General features: G+C 32.3%; 1 protein-coding gene across 5 annotated transcripts in view; it reads right to left on the bottom strand.

Moving 5' to 3' along the window:
* Eip93f (Ecdysone-induced protein 93F) overlaps positions 1 to 18,098 on the bottom strand; it is a 156,979-nt gene that overhangs the window by 36,253 nt on the left and 102,628 nt on the right. For all 5 annotated transcript variants that reach the window (XM_064051558.1, XM_064051559.1, XM_064051556.1 and 2 more), the window contains one exon: positions 15,116 to 15,513. In XM_064051558.1, the coding sequence (XP_063907628.1) occupies positions 15,116 to 15,513 (398 nt within the window). The remainder of the gene's footprint in view (positions 1 to 15,115; positions 15,514 to 18,098) is intronic.

Below are 18,098 nucleotides of genomic sequence, written 5' to 3' on the forward strand. Positions count from 1 at the left end.
ACCACTAGTGCAGGAGTATGTTGTTTTATAAAATTTAAATAACATTTACTACTGTAAAATTTGGACATTGCATTCCCAAAATTTTCTGGAAACATGCCGTTCCTGATTTAATCAATAAAATAAAGTTCATTAATTTTTTTGAGTCACCTGTATAAAAAAATCTGAAAAATATGAATCAATGATAACTCACAAGTAAAAGCTATTTTGCACATTTCTGGTAGATTTAGCAATCTAACTCGCTACTATGGAAATTTGCAATTTAACACCTTTAAATTTCATAAGTTTTTACATGGTTAATAGGGGCAAAATCAGTTTTATCTCAACAAGTACTAGGGCCGCCCACCCGCCCCCTATTTTCTCAGCGGATATGTGATTTGCCGAAATAAGTTTTATCTTACCAAGTACTAGGCCCGCCCACCCGCCCTTTATTCTCTCAGAAGATAGTATGTACTTGCTAAGATAAGTCTTATTTTAGCAAATGACATATCCTCTGAGAAAATAGGGGCGGGCGGGCGGGGCTAGTCCTTGCTCAGATAAAACTGATTTTGGCGAACGTCATAGCCTCTGAGAAAATAGAGGGCGGGTGGGCGGAGCTAGTACTTGCTAAGGTAAAACTTATGCAAAAATTTCACTAAAGTTAAAAGAAAAGTATGATCACAAATTGTTCCTAACAAAACTGCCCTTCCGTCATATAAAGAGGGTTATGAACAACATATATGTATTTAAAATTTCAATACCATAAGTCTGTTAATAACGGAGATATTACATTCTGAAAATAGATCGAAAATTCCACTCGAAAAACGTAACGACTGGGCTTAAGCAAAAATCTAAAAAAAAAATAAGAAGATACTGATGAATCACAAGTATAGACTGATCATATTTTGCATACTTTAGATAGTATTTATTCGGCAAAATTTTGAGATGACGTCATCAATTTTTTTAGAGGGGATAAACGAATATATTTTGATACAACATCTGCAAGATTTCAAAGCATTCAGTTTGGCAGATTCAAAATTAAATTACAAAATGTTTTATAATTTTGATTTTTTACCAAAAATCTTCACGTTTCGGGTAAAAACTCAACACAAAGTCATAAACTACATGTGTAGACAGACAGACGGAAACGGGAGACCTATTTCTTCGTACTGTAAGGGTCATGAAAGATGAAGAAAACGTAAAATGCTCGGGAAGGAAAAATTAAAAGAATGAGAACAGAGTGCAATTTGGATCACTGTTTGCTAAAGCCTACATAAATGACATTAGAAAATTCAATGACTTGAAAATCTACAAAGAATAAATATCAGCGATTGGAAAAATAAAGCAAAAAATATGCCATATTCCCTTAACTTTTTTCCTACTTTAAAACAATAATTGCTGATGACATGAACAGCATGAGTTTTTTGAAAAGCGTTCAACTGTACAAATTTATTTATACAGGGTGTTATTGAAAGGTACGTACAAAAAAATTGACAGTTCTTCACGAAGTATAGAACTCTGAAAAACTTATCTTTTTTTTGCAATCTAGTCTTAATCATCTAAATAAGTGGTGTATGGAAAATGTCACGTTATAAGCTTTAGTAGAAAAATTTTACCTTCTACTCCGATTTATTATTTCAAGAATTTGTTTATTATTGTGTGTTATTGAGTTTTGGTTATTGTGTATATATATACAGATAGAAAAAAGAACATAATGTTTAAGACCTGTAAAGTTCTTTTAAATAAAAATACAATCACGATGGCCGTTCCCAATTAGTTACTTCTCCTAGCTTCTTGTTGTCTAGGCTTTTGTGTATGTTACATTTAACTAAAGATGGCGCTCTTTGTAATTATAATCAAGAAGACTACTCGATGTTGGTGTTTTTCGTTGGAAAAAAAAGGTCTAACCACTGACTGTATAAGCAATCCAAAGCTTAATATTACATGCTTATTAAGGTAAATCAATTGTTTTAGTCAAACAAGTCGAACGAACTGGAAATTTAGCAAACTTTAAACAAAAGTTCCCGGGGCTGAATCCGAAAAAAGTGAAAAAAGCTGAACAATAAAAAAAAACTACACCAAACTCACTCGGAATCCATATTGCGAACACAAATTATGTGATAAACATAATACTTGTTGAGCTAATTTGTAAAATCTGCCGTTTTTGTACATTTTATTTATAATTTTACAAGTCACTACACCACAAAACCTGTTTACTAGTTATCTAGTGATGATTACAACATTCAATTGTCAAGCACCGTCAAAAGATTCAAAGTAAATTTGTCAAATTACCATTCGTGATACCAGAGCGATCGCAGAACTTGAATACAGCTGCAATACCTAAACTTGCCAAGTTGCCACTCCTACCAATAAATATATGAACATGATTCTAAAACTTCAAAGTGTATTGTTACCGTACCGCACCTCTAATTAAGTTATTGATTACAACTCATGTTATCAAATGTTCATATAAAACAAGATTCCAATGTCAAAAATTCCGTTTGCACTCGCAATGAACCAGTTGAAACGCTTTCCCGTAATTGCAAAAAAATGTAAATATTTTTAACTGTTAAACGAAGTATTCGTTGATTATTTGAAAGCTATTTCACTAATGCAATTTTTTTGATAACAATTTCGCCATAAATATCACTCCTATCTAGAAATACTCAATAAAATTGGAATTCCTTATTATTTATTACTTTTTAAGTTTTTGACTATATGTAAATTTTCCATTGAACGTACAAAAACCGAACAAAATATTGGCATTAATTCATGCAACTTTAACTTTGGTATGCGTTTACAGAAATACTTAATGTTTTTATAATTCAAAACTTAAATATCCTTCTAGAATTTGTTCTTCAAAATATGCGTCTTCGTTCATTCGCTCATTAATACCCATATTTTTAATCCCATGGGTGCAAATTTTTGAAGAATGGACTTATAAGAAAACAAAATTTTACAATATGTTTTTTTTGCTGAGTAAAGTGTATTTAAAAATGCTCCTATATTTTTTAACTTATTCTTATAGATTTTTCGAAAAAAATTCAAAACCCATATATGTAGATAGCTTGTCCATTTCCATGGGTGAAGAATGTACTGCCTAAACTCTTTAGGCCAATTTTTGTATTGTTTTTAAATTTTTGGTGTCTACTATGTAACCTGAGTGTAAGAAGTTGAACTCTATAGGTATAACACTTCTGAATAGTCAGACAAATTCCAGTAAGTCTGAAAAATTCCCGTAGCTTCACTGGTAATTCTTTCAAATATTACAATAAAATTAAAAACGTAAACACCATGTCCATTGTCCAATGTGTGTGTATGTATAAAATAAGTCATTTTCAATTAGTACCAAAATAATTCCAGTTAGTTCCATTAAATTCCACTAATTGTGGTGGATCCAAGTAATTCCCCTTTTTCTGTATGTTTTCGAATAATTCTAAGCATTTCACTAGACAGGTGTATAATTGTGGTGATAATTTTCCCATATAAGTGGACGCAAAAAAACAAAAAATACAGCACCAGTTCCTGCGAATTTCTAAAAAAGGAGGACCGGACAAAATAAATCGCTGTGAGAAAAAACTTATGTCGACGCTGACTGCTGTGTTCCCGCGAATATTTGACTCGGCGTTGATTCTGACGCGACGCTCAGTGTGCAGCTGTGCCCACATATGTAATATCTGTGATATGGTTCTTAGGATTGGGCAGATATCAGCCTTTCAGGCCTCCTACAGCCTACAGCCAATTTAATGGATGTACTTGTGAATGACCAACTGTAAAATAGAATAGCAATAATATACTGAGGTACATTAAAAGAGTTCCTTTCGATGAACCAAAGAATTCTGGTTATGCCAAATAAATTTCATCAATTTCAGTGTACTGAAAATAATTCCAATAATTGAAGAAATTGTGTTCAATAAATGTATAATCTACCAGAATAAATTTAAATGGAATTATGTAGCGATCAAGCCCTTCGCCTCAATCTCGACGTTGCTATTGTGATTGCCTCTTGACACAATGACCTTAATATAAATTTTAATAACACATTTACAAGTGTAACATTTTGTAAGAAAAGCTCCAACCTAACAATGTTGGAATGTCAATGTGAACGCATTCCACACTTCAACGAAATAACCCCGCTCGACGGTACTACGTCGCTCTCAAACATTCATTTCAAATTTCTTGTCACACATCGTCCTTGTGCTCTTTTCCGCTATTCCATAAGATGAGGTAAATGTCACCATCCACATCCACTACCTTATCGCATTTCTGTAAGTGTAAAGTCACTGTGGGAAAAACAAGACAACAACGAAAAACAATTGAGAAATCCGATATCGATCGCATATCCCATACTGTCTGGAAAATAAAGCTCTTGTTGACGTGTTGGGAGATTGTGCAAGTTGCGATTAATTTCGTCTGAGCATTTCGAAAGCTGCGAATGACTCGGCACTTTTCGAAAAAAAAATCACTCGAGGTTGCGTTTTTTTCGAAAATTGCAAAAAAGAATCCGATGGTTCAGTTGACAGGAGCGTTTAATTTGTTTTGCGGGAAGTGTGTAATTATTGCTTGGGTGCTAGTAATTAGCATTAATATTGCGTTTTGACATGAACGTTGAACAGAAAAACAGATTTCGTTGCTTGAAATTTGTAGAAAATATGCAAATGTGTAGAAACGTAGTAGCGGAGAGAGCGCGAAAATAATTGGGTTGTAATTGTGGAGGAGATAATTTGGCGGCAATTAACGCATTCATCGCCATCCGAACTACTCTTTCGCTATCGCTGGAAAGCGCAAATATTCGAACCAAAGTCCTACTATCTATCGGAACACACTTTTTGAAAATTTTTCCGTGCTCGTGCACCGGTGATCGACCCATCGGTGCATTATTATGCGCCCATTCGAGCCAAAAATACCCCACAAAGTGAATTTTATGGATGAACGCTATAAAACTACCAATTCGTAACCTACGGGTCCGACAATTTAAATTATGCTTCCAGATGCACCTTAAATCGATACCCCTCCAGGACCGTACCGACGCAAATAGAGCGGAAATTCGCATAGGTGGACACCCCAAGGTCTCCGTTCCTTGCAGTAATTAGTCCAGAAATTGATTATAATCTATTTCGTAAGGACAACACTGCTGGAAAAATGCGAATACCACAATCACGACGGAGGTGGATAGGTTACTGGGTCTCGACCAGGGGCGTCTCGAGGGGAACAATGTAGGGAGATTTTTCATTTAATTCGACCAAGGACTGAAAAATGCCTGAACCCAACGAATTAAATGCTGCTTAATTTGAATACTAAAAGTAGGTAGAATTGATTTTGATCCAAAAATGTTTTATATACATGGTATTTTATATTTTGGAAGACCTATAGATTTTTTAGTAAAGAACTGCCAATAAATGTGTGCAATTAAAAATTTGTTTGCACCAGAAAAAGGTCAAATATCAAAATTTAAAGTCGTTTGTTATAATATTTGACTTTTTTCAGAACTGATTTTTGACATAACATTCGAGCATTTCTAGAATTTCGAATAGTCTCTGTTCTGGATTTTTTTTACCTGTCTCTATTTTCAAAAATTTTTACACTCTCAGAGCAGTCTAGTCTTAATATAACATTCCGTGGGGTTTAAAAAACATTTCTTTCAGAAAATGTACACGTACAAGTTTTATAAATGGATCAGATTTTTCTTCTCTTTGTATAGAGTTCTGTCGGTATTTTTAATACATTAATAAAGCAATTCATTTAACCCAGACTTGTTTTTAAATTGATTCTTGGATTTTTTTCAAATTTCAATAAATTAACGTCTAAATAAAGAAGTTAGCGTTGGGTTAAGGAACGAATAAATTTACGTGAAATATCCTATACATTTCTGTGGTTATAGGTAGTAAATGTTTAGACAAGGAGTGCATTGGTTTGTTAGATTTGCAGTAATTAACACTAGCTTTCTTATGTCTTGTGTACACGTAAATATGTGGACACTTTTTTTGATATTTTTGGAAAGAACACTTTTTTATTTATATCATGCTACAAATTACTACAGAAAATATTTGCTTCAAGTGTTACTAATTTCTACTTCTAGTGGGCTGCTGTGTTTATAGGTAGCATTTTTACGTTGCGAGCGTAATCGACGGTTCATAGTTTCTAGAATATGAAAAAGTAGGACTCCCGTTTCCGCTGTTTATTATCAATCATCTGTTCACGATTTTACTAGGCAGGCAATAAGTCGTTCAAAATAATTATTACATCTGACATATTTTTACTTCCCGAGCGTAAGCAAAGGAAGTATTGTAATCGAGTCCGTCGGCCGACTCTCTACTTTTACGTTTTCTCAATCCTTCATGACCCCTAGAAGACGAAGAAATAGGTCTCCCATTTCCGTCTGTCTGTCCGTCTGTCCGTCCGTCTGTCCGTCTGTCCGTCCGTCTGTCCGTCTGTCCGTCTGTCCGTCCGTCTGTCCGTCTGTTGTCCCGGATTTTTATTAGACAGATAATCTCCGAAAGTACTCGACCGATTGTTGTAAAATTTTGTACTTATATTAAGAATATCATGTAGATGGTAAAACGCTAACCAAAATTTGTCGAATCATCCCCACCACTAAAGCGATGACGTCACTTCAAAATTGTACATAGTAAATGGGTTTTCAATTGTATAAAATAACATAGTCCTACACATGTAGTTTACAACTCTGAATCGACTTTTCACCCGAAACGTCCAGATTTTTGGAAAAAAAATCAAAATTATAAAACAACATTTTGAAATTTAATTTTTAATCTGCTAACCAGAATGCTTTGAAATGTTGCAGATGTTTTAAGGCTATAAAGAGCATCATAAATCTTTAGTCAAAAAATATTTGCTTATCCCCTCCAAAAACTTGATGACGTCAGCTCAAAAGTTTGTGGAATAAATCATATCTAAAATGTACAAAATATGATGAGTCTGTACTTGTGATCTATCACTCCATTCATATTTTTTGGATTTGCATATACAGGGTGACTCAAAAAAATTAATGAATGCGTAAATATATTTTATTGATTTAATCAGGAACTACAAAACCGAATGCTCTGAAATCTTGCAGATGTTTTAAGGTCATAAAGAGCATAATAAATGTTTAGTCAAAATATATTTGCTTATCCCCTCCAAAAACTTGATGACGTCAGCTCGAAAGTTTGCCGAATAAATCATATCTAAAATGTACAAAATATGATGAGCCTGTACTTGTCATTTATCACTCCATTCATATTTTTTGGATTTGCATATACAGAGTGACTCAAAAAAATTAATGAATGCGTAAATTTATTTTATTGATTTAATCAGGAACTACAAAACCGAATGCTTTGAAATCTTGCAGATGTTTTAAGGTTATAAAGAGCATAATAAATTTTTAGTCAAAATATATTTGGTTATCTTCTACAAAAAACTGATGACGTCAGCTCAAAAGTTTTCCGAATAAATTGTATCTAAAATGTACAAAATATGATGAGTCTGTACTTGTGATTTATCATTCCATTCATATTTTTGGATTTGCATATGCAGGGTGACTCAAAAAAATTAATGAAGGCGTGAATTTATTTTATCGATTTAATCAGGAATTACAAAACCGAATCCTTTGAAATCTTGGGAATATTTTAAAGTTATTATAAGCATGGTAAACTTTTGTTCAAAATGTATTTGTTCATCCCTCCTAAAAAAATTGATGACGTCACCCTTAAATTTTGCTGAATAAATCCTATCTAAAATGCAAAAAATATGATGAGTTTGTACTTGTGATTTATCATTCCATTCATATTTTTTAGATTTTCTTAAGAGGTGGTTCAAAAGAATTAATGAAGTCAATTTATTTTATTGATTAAATTAAAGGCAACACTTATTATTAGTATTACACCCTAACCAACCCAATTTGGTAGACACAAAATTTGTTAAAGGAAAAACTCGGTTGAAACATAAGGGTAGCACGCTTATTTACATCGACTTTAACATTACAGACCTGCATTTGTTTTATGCGTTCACTTGATTCCGCGAATGTGAAATAGACATGTTTATAATCAACCAATTGTGAATTTCACCGTCAAGAATTAAAATAAAACCCAATGTTTTATATAATAAGCGGAAGTCGAAGCAATAAAACCGACGGTCGTTTTGTTTACAGTTTCTGTGTTTGGCTCTCACGTATGCTGTTACGCCTGTCATCTTAAATTAACAATGTTTATACATACACGATTTTCAGTTGCCTCTGATACGTAGGTATACGTGAGTAAATTGTTTCGTTATTTTATTGATTATTACAAATCAATATTCAAACGACCCAATTCATTTTCCCGAAAATTTGAGAATATAATAATTTTATTCTTAGTATTACACTACATCTATCCCAACTGATATACGTGTCCTTGCAAAAATGTTGATGACGTCATCGCAATTTTTTTTTAAATTCCCACTACAAAAATGTAATGAGAAAAAAAACACAATAGGCATGCAGTCGTCAAGTTTCCGACAGCGAGGGAAGTACTGTCTAAACTCTTTAGACCAATTTTTTTAATTAGTTGCACAAAACAAATCTGAGACACTCAGTAGATGTTATACTTCAATTGCGGGAAGAAAAACACATTTCATTCTAAAGTTTTTGCACCCATTAATATAAATTAAATCGGAAATACGAGTATATAATTGAAGTGGTAATATCATTTAGCGTTTAAAAGCTTTTTTTCTTTAATTTTCCATATTAAATTATAAACAGCGATTTTAGTCGTTAAAACTTGTTTAAATTTCATAGTGTTAGTTTTAAATTTCCATGAACAACAATGAACATAATTATAAAGAGAGTGTCTTCATGTTAATAAAAAAAATTCTTGTTAAAATAAGAGCTATAAGTATACACTTTTTCATTTCAAAAATCGTTAGAAACAAATACGCTTTTAAATAAGGCTGTGTTTTGTTGTATAAGTATTTTTTCTCAGGTATTTAAAACAGGCACAGCTCCATGACAGCCCTCAAAGGAAAAATTAGTCTCCTAATTGATGTAATCTTCCTGTAAGTCTTTTTACATTAGCATAATTTCAGAAGTTTCGTTTCAGATGTTACCAACCCACACCCTCCAAAGATCTCGTGAAGTCTGAATACGAATCTTATTTTCGGAGATCATAACTAACTTGCCGCATAAAGGAATAATGATTTCGGGGTGTTGTGCCGCAGTGTGGACACACTTTTTTCCAATAAGCGTTCGCCCCAGACCTAATTCGACGAACTGGTTCGGTTCTTGCAGTTTTTAATTTATTAATTTATTCCCTAAGTGGTGTTTTCGCACGTCATCGTGATCAACCAAGTAAAAAATCTGGCCAAGGGCATCTCTAATAGTCATTAACCAGCAATTATTCGTAACCTACCTAATGTCAAGTAATAGATTTTTATAAATTCTGTAATTAAAGTGTTTTAAATGGCGTCATAGTGGGGAGCGCAAAAACTAGCTTTTTTACTGGTTTCGTGGTGGAAGGCCGAAACCTTGCGAGAACTACTCAGAATCGAATTAATTCGTTTTCTAGCAAAGTGGGGATTCGACAAGGAGACGGAGTTGATGACCGGCCACCATTTTCCTCTCCACTTTAATTAACGTCGAAAAAAATGAAAAAGCGGCTCTCGTGGGGGTTGAAACCCCGTTTGCCCACACATAGAGTTCTTAAGCTGAAAGTAGCAGCGACCGAATTTGTAGCTTATAAATAAATGACAAAATGATGATTTCTAAGCAGCTAAAAAGCTAATTTCGGTCGCATTTTATGTTAATGTTCAAACGTGAAAAAGTGGGTCCCGTCTGTCTATTGAACAGATAATTTCTGAAACTATTGAACATATTACTAATAAACTGTAAGTGTGCTTTAAGATTATTGTACAGAGGGTAAAACCACAACCAAAATTTGTCATTTGATGATGGTATATGTTCTTCTATATCTATACTTATTAATGCCGCCTCGTTTTTAACTTTGCACCCGTAGGTTTTTGGAAAAAAATTGTACAAAGTAATCTGATTTAAAATACTCCATTTTTCTATTTCAATCACACCTCCTATTTTTCAAAATTTTTTATACAGGATGTCTGAACAAAATAACGAACTAAATAATTTTATTTGTCGTTTAAATGACGTAGGTATTTGAAAAAATGTCATTAAACTAAAAGACTGATTGCTCTGAAATTCTGTATACGCTTTAAGTTTATCTACTACAAACACGGCAAATGATTAATCAGAATTTATCAGTTTGTCCCCTCCAAAAAATTAATGACGTCGTCCCAAAATATTGCTAAGTCATTTGAAATGTGTAAAACAGCAACCTTTCGGTTGATGAATTAGTCTGCAATCTGATCGGGAAAAAATTCAAAATGTTGCAACAAAATTTTACAAATGATCTTACAAACAACATAATTAATTGCTCTAAAATTTTGGAAAAGCTTAAAGGTTATCATGAACACACGAAACTACTGATCAGAACTTGTTGCTTCAACTCCTCCAAAAACTTCATGACGTCATCTCAGAAAATTGATACGTAATTTTTTGAAATATACACAATATGTACCGCGCTTTTGTGCCTGCGATTTATTAATCTACAACAACTTCTAGCTCTATGTATGTGGGCTATTGGATAATTTTCAAAATATTGATTACAATAAAATTTTACGATTTGCCTTAGGAACTAAGATAAGGCTGATTTTGGCGAATGATATACTCTCTAAAAAATAGAGGGCGGGTGGGCGGGGCTAGTAATTGTTAAGATAAGACTGATTTTTGCAAAAGAAATGCGCGGGGCTAGTATGTAATGAATTTCTATAAAAGTTCGTCGACTTAATATTTTTTATCACTTTAAAAACGACCTATTTAATATCCCTGAAAATTTGTTTTTAATTAATAAATTTAAATGTTTATCCTCACCAAGAAATTTAAGAAATATCCACATTTTTATTGAATGATATGTTTTAATATAGATATATATGTACATACAAAATTCATTGTGTTTCAGAGGCAGCAAGAGTTCAATTTAACCAACCTAAGGCCAATTTTCGAAGCATTCGCAGTATGATAAGAGGGGCTCAAATTTAGAAAAAAAGTTCTAAAGTCATTTAGACAGAATTTCCCACACTCCTAGACGACAAACCATTAAACAGGTTCAGTTTTTAGATAAATTATACAAAATTTACGATTATTTTTTACGATAGTCCATATGTGTTAGTACAGAAAAAAATGTTACATAAAATATAATATTAATAAAAATAATATGTATCCATAATTTCGGGAAAAACAATTAAATCAATAAAATATAGTGTTTAATTTACACTTATTTTAAAAAATCTGTACATTCAATTCTAAAAAATGTGAATACATCATTAAACGACAAATAAAAGAGCAGGTCACACTATAAAACTTAAGCGAGATTTACTTATTAACATTTTGAGATACCATCATCTTTCAGAATAGGTAAATTCTAATAGGAACTTTCCATGTTAGTAATAATCCTAAAACGTGATGTGCAAAACTTAAAAGCAATCGGTATTGTGGTTTCCAAGTTATACTTATTGTATAGGGTGTTAACAAATGATTTACATCCGCTTCATTTGATTTTTTGTTAAATTAATCTGTCAATTAAGTGTCAAACTTTGAATAAAATTTTAACGATAGTTTTTTTAAATCACAAAGGATATGAAAACATGTAGACTCTAGAAGAAGATAAATTTGTTATTGAAGCCTACTTTTGGTCCTGCGAAGAGACTGATGAAGAACGACAATATTCAACTTCTGCCACTAAAAATCTGTATTATTCCAAAGGGACAAGTTTTTTTTTGAAGTCGTATTCACGACATCATTATAATAATTCGCCAAAATCAGTTTTATCTTAGAAAGTACTGGTTCCAGCTACTTGTCTTTGATTTTCTTAGAGGGCATTTCATTTGCAAAAATCAGACTTATCTTAAAAGTACTAACCCCGCCCACCCGTCCTCTATTTTCTTAGAGGGTATTTCATTTGCCAAAATCAGTCTTATTTTAGCAAATATTAGCCCCGCCCACCCACCCTCTATTTTTTAGAGGGTATATCATTTGCCAAAATTAGTCTTATCTTACCAAGTGCTAGGCCCACCACACCACTGTTTTCTTAGAGGATATGTTATTCACCAAAATCAGTCTTATCTTATGAAATATAAGCCCCGCCCACCTGCCCTTTATTTTCTTAGAGGGTATTTCATTTATCAAAATCAATCTTATTTTGGCCGATACTAGACCCACCCACCCACCTTATATTTTTTTAGAGGGTATATCATTCGCCAAAATCAGTCTTATGTTAGCAAGTACTAGCCCCACCCCACTACTGATTTCTTAGAGGATATCTCATTCACTAAAATTGGTCTTAACTTAGCAAATACTAGCCCCGCCCACCCGCCCTTTATTTTCTTAGAGCGCATTTCATTTATCAAAATCAGACTTATTTTAGCCAATACTATCCCCCGGTATAATTTTATTGCACTATTCTTTGTTTCTTTTTATTATACATATCATTTTCACGAATAATAAATTGTGTTTTTATTTAAACTCTTCTGATAGATTCGACTGAAGATCTGGAATGTTTAAACGTATCCGGAGCAGTAGAATTTGGTTTATTGCTTCCTGTAAGCGTAGAAAGTACTGTAAGCGAGTCCGTGTCTCTACTTGTACGTTTTCTCGACCTTTCATAACCTAGAGTACGAAAAAATAGGTCCCCCTTTTCCGTCTGTCTGTCTGTCTGCCGTTTTTTATTAGACAGATAATAATCTCCGAAAGTACTGGTCCGATTGTTTAAATTGTTTGTAATGTTTAAATTTAAATTGATTATTGTTAAAATCAAGAATTGCAAAAACTGAATACTTTAAAAACTAAAATCTTGACGTTTTACAGTTATTATAAGCATGGTAACTTTTTAGTCAAAAATCTGTTTATCAACCGCAAAAAATTGATTACGTCATCTCACAATTTTGCCGACTAAATCCGACCTAAAATGTGCAAAATATGATCTGTCTATTCTTGTAATTTATCATTGCATTCATATTTTTTAGATTTGCTTGTACAGCGTGACTAAAAAAAAAAAAAATCAGTAAATTTATTTTATTGAATAAATCAAGAATTGCAAAACTGAATGCTTTGAAATCTTGCAGACCTTTTCAAGTCGTTGTAAGCATGGTCAATTGTTAATTAAAATAAATCTGTTTATTCCCTCAAAAAATTTATGACGTTATCTTAAAATTTTGCTGAATAAATTCTACCCAAAATGTGCAAAATATGATGAGTTTTTACTTGGAATTTATCATTAGATTCATATTTTTTATTGATCAAATTAAGAACGAGTCACTCCATTTTCCCGAAAATGTAAAAATACAAACGTATTTATTTAATAAGAATTATAATAATGATATTCAGAACATTTTGTCGATTGTAACGCACTACTTACAGTTTTGATTCTCTGTTTTAAGGGGACGAATTAATTAAAATCAGACTAATTTCTACGTGACATTCTTCCGATGTATAAACATAAACACTTTCAAGTTGTTTTTCTTATCGAGGATAACCTAAGGACGTACAATAATGGAGTCCATCTGGTAATTTGGTACTTTTATATTTTCTCGATATTTCGTAACCCCTCGCCGTAGTTAGGGAGGCTAGGAGATGCTGAGCCTCCCCTAGATCTAGACAAGTTATAATTAACCAAATGTGAATTACAACATCGAAAATCAAAATAAAATGTAGTGTTTTATTAAATAAGCGGAAGTCAGAGCAATAAAAAAGTCTGGACCGTCGGCATTGTGATCCAATTATTGCAGTTCGTAGAAAACATCTTTTAGTTTAGTTTCTGTTTCACTCTCAGGTCCACAGGTTGATAAGTGTTATCGCTATTTGTCTTAAATTACGAGTACCATAAATGGTTTATATATTGATTATAAATTACTATTCAAGAATAACAATAATATAATACTTTTATTATTAGTTAGTTATTACAATGCATCTATTCAAACTGATATATGCGTCCTTGCAAAAATGTGGATGACATCAAGACAAAATTTTCTAATAGAAAAACTCACTTGTAACAAACGGTTAGCACGTTTCTTTAGCTTTACTCAAACATCAGATACATATTTTTATTTTAGCTTATAATGGTTGCTATAAAAGACAATAAAATTCGCAAAATCAAATGTTCAATAGATACTTATTAGAATAATACGTCCACATAATTCTACCTGAAATAGTTCTACTATTAGTAATTATATACATGGCTTTCATTACTGTTTGATATCTAGTAGGACATGCATTTTGTTTGTAAGTTGGTGGTACTGACAGAATGTCAAGTTCAATATAAATATGACCTTTAATGTCAAAGTCGCGTGTTGCCATTATTGTGGTACTTGACGTAATTAGAATTGATTCTAAAAATCCATGGTCTTTTACTGCATATCACACATTAATGAAATCCCTGTATAACATTGTAATATTGTTCTTATTATATAAAAAATCAGGGTATTACTCTGAAAGTGACAACCACAAATTATCAGATTTATTACTAAAATAAAGACTTTTTCAAAAATTGTTACTGTTTTGAGATTCTTATTAGTTTTTTAGTACCAGTTTTTACAAATCTTGTAGTTTTACAACCAAAATTTCACTGAAGTACTCGTAAGTACCTACATACATTAATTCATCCCTTGTGGCAAAAAATTTACAAAGACTGTCACTAGGAATACATCAATGGCATTATAACTTCGAAAAAATAAAAAACTATTTTATTAGTAATTTAATTAATGAATTAAAATTTGCCGCAATTTAATTCAGCATTTGTCAATGCACTCCCGATTTTTCATCGAATTTGTTCCATATCTATAGAAAAACACCGTATAATATTTTAATAATGTTTACTTAGAAATTGTCAATTAACAATTACCAAAGTAATAACTAAGTGATTGTAAAATAATAAATTATACCGAAGATACCTGCAGTACCCGAAATTATAATTACAACTCTGGAATTAACGGAATTTGTTAGACTTAGGTGAAATTATTTCGGAGGTATTCGGAGCTGGAATTATTTACTGTCTACGCAATTTTCGACGAAAAACCCGGATATTTTTACAGTTAACGTGATTACCAGAACCCCGTGTGCGGTATGTTCACTATCCAGCTTGCCGTCCACACAGAAGTAGCACTTCGTCTCCGGCGTCCAGTCCTTCAGCCTGTCCTCAACTGGTGGCGGCTGCAGCGTAGTCTTTTCGTTTTCTTTTTCCTTGTGTTCCGTGGTGACGGCGGAATCGCCGCCGCCGTCGTCGTTTTTCGGCGTCGATGATGAGGTATACGTGGCGGTGTTGTTGTCTTTTTCGTGGTGGTTGTTCTGTTCCACCTCTTTGTTGCTGTTGTGGTTGTTGTTGTGATGATCTTTCGGCGTCTTCACGTTGTTGTTTAACGGTTGCAAATAATTCCTCGACATGGACTCTTGGTACAGTTTCCATTTCCTCCGACCCATCAACTCTTCAGCGATTCGTTCCAACCCTGCGGCAAAAGAACCACATCACAGATATTATGGTTAATGTTAGTAATATTTTAAAAACGTTTAAAAATTTGAATAAACGTATATCTTTCTTTCCAAGTAGAGTCAGAAGCTTTCTGTCGTGATCGAATACGATTGGAAAATCGAGATATTACTACGTTATTAATTTTTTATTGGATGTTATTGTGTGCGACACAGTGAAATTAGCCTGAAAGTATTGGTTATTTAAAATTCTTCACCATCATACTAAATTAGTTTCAGGTGTTGTGACAACACTGAAAGTGAAATATTTTCCACGATAATAGCAGTTTTACACTATGATGTGGATATTTTGTTTATGATTCAGTTTTCAGTAAATAAATTTATTCCAAAACCTCCACACCCATTCGTTATTATTCAGTTCATTAAATGATAAGAATTAGGTTTACATGACTGGCATGTAAAACGGTTTAATTTAGGGTGACGAATAACATGTTTTAAAAAGTTTTGAACATTTAAGCAATGGTAAGAAAATTAGCCCAACATACTAATAAATAACAAACAAAAAACATATATGTTAACACCAATTGGGCGTTGAAAAAAGAGAACAATTTCATTTATATCACATACATCCCGTTTTATTTAAAACTGGCTTTTTTCTGCTTAACACCAACAGCCTTTTGTGAAATAATTAACAAAATGTGTGTGCATATGGTAGTTTACTCACGTACTGTATTGGAAACCTCTTGCTGTTTAGCATTTAGTATTTAAATATCCGCAAAATGAATCATTCAGTATTTGGTTCGGCGCGCAGTGGTCGGAAAGTTTTGTATATTTAATATTCAAACTTTTTTTGAATGATGACAACACATGTTCATTTTTTATCAATTGGGGTTCGTTAATTAAAACCTGAAAACAAATTATACGCTTTTGCATATTTATAAAATATAAAAGTATGCTGAAAATTCAGTCTTTGTTGCAAAACTGAAGCTGTACCATGGATGAAAAGACAAACATAGACAAAATTAAAATACATATATAATAAAAGTCTATTTTCATAATTAACATGACATACCTTTAAAAAATGTACTTTTATTTCTATGCAGCATCGAGCAAGTAAAACATCTGCAATATTCGCGCAATATATGTATTTTTATTATTACTAAATGTGGCGAACCAAACCTACACAAAAAAGCAACATAACAGAATATTTTTAAAATACAAGCAAAACTATTAAAGCAAGTAAAAAAAAAGTTTGAAATAAGCAACAAGAAACTATAAATTTACGTTATTTTTATGTAGCTTACGTGTAAATATGTATTTTATGTCTGAAAAAACTGATATTAATTTAATGAATGCAGAACAATTTATTCATCCCCTGTAGAAAGTTAATGTCATCACATTCTTTTTAAATAAGTGTTTTTTAAAGAAGGTACTGCAACATTGTTGGGGCTTTAATAACATACTTTTATTTTTTATTGTATATACAGGATGCTCTAAAAATAGTAATTTAGGCAATAAGTAACGTTATTAGACTTTTCACATTACGAAGAGAATGTTCGAAGAACGAGGGGCGATAGCCCCGAGTTCTTTAAAATTCCCAAGTAAAATAAAACCCGGTAACTATATTTAAAATTTGATATTTTCATTAATAAAAAATACAAATTAAAATTTTGCTAAAATTGCAGCCTGCATCTGTTGTACTCGGTCTATATAACTCACTAGAAAGTCAGCCATTGACAGTGAAACATTAAACATTATCTTCGGTTATTGCATAGTGATAATTGATTACACTCTTGACAAAGTGGTATAATCCCTTTTGTGTTTCGCTTGATCCAAGATAAATTATAATTGTGGTGTTCCAAGCTCAGTGTAGCGTGTTTGATAATAATGAATGCAGTGGTGATAACACTACTATATATATGCAATTCATTGCGCTATTCAAAATATATACTGGATGCATACAAATTTTTTAACAATAATATCTCCTGGGTTAATTAAAAGTATCAATCTGATTTGAAGCTCTCCGTAGAGTTATTTTTTCATATGATATTTAACTCCTTACTTAAAAGAGGGGTGTCTGGTATATCGTGTTAATATTAACCAAAGTGTGGAATGTACACAGATGATCGATTAAACTTGAGCTTGCTTAAGGCTATGCAAGTATGAGACAGTGTCCTGATTAGTTCGTATGATTACACAAGCGACTGATAAACACCATTGTATAAGGTTATGTTATCTGAAACTTCCTGTTAAAAAAGAAATGTCAATAGTGTTACTGTTGGAGACTTTTAGAAATTTATACTTAAGTCAGTTGAGAAATTTTTTTTTCGTTTTTCGTAATCGTATTTAAATTTAATTTGTCACATAATTTCACATAAAAATTCGAAAATACATATATTATGCATCTAGTAAGTTGGTTGCTAATCAACATTAGTAAACTAAAATTTCTTAAGAAAAACTGACTGTCGATATTATTGATAGCTTAAATATCATCAAGAAACAATTAGCCGTTGACTTCTCTACTAAATATTTAGTAACATTTTTTTAACGCAAAAAATGCTGTTAATTACCCCAACAGGTGAACACAATTTGAATTTTAAATAAA

The sequence above is a fragment of the Zophobas morio genome, unplaced genomic scaffold (genome assembly GCF_036711695.1).
Source record: "Zophobas morio isolate AGI-343-1 ecotype UQ-CSIRO unplaced genomic scaffold, CSIRO_AGI_Zmor_V1 ptg000009l, whole genome shotgun sequence".
NCBI lineage: Eukaryota > Metazoa > Arthropoda > Insecta > Coleoptera > Tenebrionidae > Zophobas > Zophobas morio.